The following is a 2,957-nucleotide window of genomic DNA, read 5'->3' on the forward strand; positions in this document are numbered from 1 at the left end:
TAAAACAGCATAATCTGGGGCGGAGTCTTGTCTTGTCATGACTCGCGAGCGCTGAGTAAACTTTAAGATTTTCTGTTCTCATTCCCCCTATGTTCTTCAACCGTTCCCCACGGGACCTTTCTCTTCCTCCTGTCTTTCTGTTTTTTCTTCTGGTGATTCTTTCACCTTCTCTTGTTCTTTATAAGTCCTTCAACCTCCATTCGCCATCAAATAATAACACATGCACCATAAACTATTTCTACAAGATTCGATCGTGCAATGTCCATGCATTCTGAAAGTCGAAACAGTCGAAGCCCTTGTGATTCGCCTTTTAATTTAGCATGATGTTTGTTAGTGGTTGACTATTACGATTGATGATTAGGGATGCACTCATTGGTACGTTCAGTAATATACCAAACAAGGTGTAGGATATAGAAAAATTTATCCTATACTTTATTCTTGGCAGAGCGTGAATAAGTTCTACTCTGCGATGGGCGGTCATGTTATCCTTGTCGATTTGTTCACTAATCCCATTTCCTAAACTAAGTGCATGGAGCAATGCTATCGAGCAAAACTTGTTACATTGATCGGATCAACTGTTTCTCCTGCTCCTCCCAGTTAAAGGAATTGCATAGTCATTTAGGAATAGATCGAGGTAGGGATCACGACAGCTTGGGTTGCGAGACCGTGAAACTATAAATTAAATTGTGGCCTTTATACCGAACGAATCCTTGCACAGCACTCTCGACGTAAGCTTCCCATCCAATTCCTTCCGTGGAGTTTGACCCAACTTAGCAGCAGTAACACAAATGCTTACCCTTAACTCTGCTTCTCCATGTAAATTGGGAAAGAAGTGAAAGAAGCTTTATTGGATGTAAGGATGACTATTTGTTAGGCAGGTTCAGAATCATCCTATGTTAGAGAGAGATTTTGGGTAATTGCATCAGATTGGAACAGCAAATTTTTTGAAATTAATCAGAATTAACTCCCTCATATTCTCTCCTCCCTCCTCCTTCTACGTCCCCCTTCTTCTTCCACCTCTCGAATCTGTCCTATGCCCCTCGAATTTGATTCCTTCTCTTGTGATTTTCTGTGTTCACACAAGCAACAACACAAACTGCCCGGTAGGAGGACAAGAACAAGAAAGTAAGCAGCATGCTGATCAGAAATTTTCAGGGCTGTCATCCAACTGCTTTTCATCTTCTATGTCTACCTCCAAGATTTCCTAGCGACAGAACAACAACTGAACATCACCGAATGTTAAGTGAACAATTCTCTATCTTGAAGCGATTGTTTCTAGAGAAAATAGAACCAATGCATATATATCAGTCAGTTTTGAGAAGTGAAACCTCAGTAAAGGGACTTACCGGGATCCTCTGCTTCAAATAGTTCCCTACTCTGGCGAGGACCATGGATCGTTCGTGCCAAAACCGGCCTTTAAGACTTATCTTCACAAAGGGTCCATCCAGTTCCGCAAGCTCAATTTGTCCTGCAGTACAATTATTTCTAAGACTTCATGAAGGGGTGAAAGAGAAAAGGCCTTTTTAACTGCAGGGTTGATATCACCTGTTATGCCTACTGAAGTGTCGAAAATTTGAGCCAACTGCAAATGAACAAAGAAAGAGAGACCATGCGCCCATCAGATTTAATTTTCTAAGCAATTCCACACAAGCCATCTATTTAAGGTTTGAAAAAGAATTAATCAGCAGCTTTATCAAGTCTGTCTAGAGAAGTACAATTCAAAGGACTAGACACGAGCAGCGTAAGCTGTTCAACAAAACTAAACGATTACTGAACCAGGAACTGGAGATATTTCCAAGGAGCAAAGCAGTCTCACCAACTTTTAAATGGTAAATACCCAAAATGAAGTGCATCTCACAATGACTTCAAACAATGCAAAGGAATACCGAGTTCAACCTACTTTGCAGTCCGAACAAACGGACTTAGTTTTTCTTTCAACAAAATGCGTGTTGCGAACCCACATTGCTGATGCAAAGACAATGAGCAATGCCGGAGATACTAAACTAAAACTCAACCAACAAGATCAAATCGAGGGTCTGAACATGCTAGCCATGAAAAGCATGGGCTTCACTTATTTCAATGTTCAGTTCAGTATCATCGCATTACTCGGTTGAACCCCAGGGTTTCAGAGCACACTTCCAAGCTAAAGAGAAAATGTCATACCACATCATCATCTCCCCATCGGCCAGTGAAGGGGATTTAATTCAACTTATCCTAACCGTGCACGCTAATCGTGAAACCGATTCCATCATCAAATTCCACCTAGAAAGACGACCAGAGATTACTTGCCTCCACCCGAGCGTCGGCTAGAACCAGCCGGATGTTCTCTTCCGTAAGATCAAGCGGCGGCGACGGAACTCCTGCAGCCGCCGCCGCCGGAGCCAGCCGGAGACGCCGCGGCGGCGGCAACGACCTTGCGCTGCTCCCTAGTCTCAGTTTCGGGGGCCGTATCGACGAACGGCCGTAGCTCCGTACAGTTGGCGGAGTGAGCGAAGCGCTCGAGGATGATGCACGCCAACGAGCAGAGGAAAGCGGAAATGGCGTCGATAAGCAACACCGATGAGGATGACCGACTTCCACCACCACCACCATCTCTTCTTCTGCGGTCACGCTATGCTTCGTCGTCTTCTCGAGCCACTTCGGCTTTTGCCCGACCGAACCAGCAAAGGAAATGCGATAAGGCCGAGGCCTGTCCTCGACCACTCATAAACCACCTTCTCCTTTTCCCATATAAAAATTAACATAAAAAAATTTCAAATTAATAATAATAAATTTATCACGAATTAATTTTTTTGATTACGAAAATCTTAAATTACTATATCTATGAGAAGTTCATCCCAATTGACTTAAAAATCCCGAATTGATATCCTCTGACTTCTAAAATCCCCAAATTAATATATTTATAAAAAATATACTATTTGTTAAATTGGATTAACACCACAAAATAGTACAACTGC

The 2,957-nt window shown here is 42.6% G+C and overlaps 1 protein-coding gene across 1 annotated transcript; it reads right to left on the minus strand.

Annotated features, from left to right (window-relative positions):
- Positions 1-817: 817 nt before the first annotated feature.
- Positions 818-2,691, minus strand: LOC104425636. Its single transcript, XM_010038373.3, has 4 exons — positions 2,290-2,691; positions 1,546-1,582; positions 1,347-1,468; positions 818-1,204 (listed from the first exon to the last, which is right to left on the minus strand). Exons 1-4 carry the CDS (start codon positions 2,590-2,592, stop codon positions 1,142-1,144), a joined length of 525 nt encoding a protein of 174 aa, XP_010036675.2. The 5' UTR covers positions 2,593-2,691; the 3' UTR covers positions 818-1,141.
- Between the last annotated feature and the right edge of the window lie 266 nt (positions 2,692-2,957).

The sequence above is a fragment of the Eucalyptus grandis genome, chromosome 11, assembly GCF_016545825.1.
Source record: "Eucalyptus grandis isolate ANBG69807.140 chromosome 11, ASM1654582v1, whole genome shotgun sequence".
NCBI classification, from domain to species: domain Eukaryota; kingdom Viridiplantae; phylum Streptophyta; class Magnoliopsida; order Myrtales; family Myrtaceae; genus Eucalyptus; species Eucalyptus grandis.

Coding starts and splice junctions, on each gene's coding strand:
- LOC104425636 (XM_010038373.3), bottom strand. CDS start 2,592: ATGGTGGTGGTGGTGGAAGTCGGTCATCCTCATCGGTGTTGCTTATCG. Junction 1,583..2,289: donor TAGCCGACGCTCGGGTGGAG/GCAAGTAATCTC, acceptor GTTCATTTGCAG/TTGGCTCAAATTTTCGACAC. Junction 1,469..1,545: donor CACTTCAGTAGGCATAACAG/GTGATATCAACC, acceptor ATTGTACTGCAG/GACAAATTGAGCTTGCGGAA.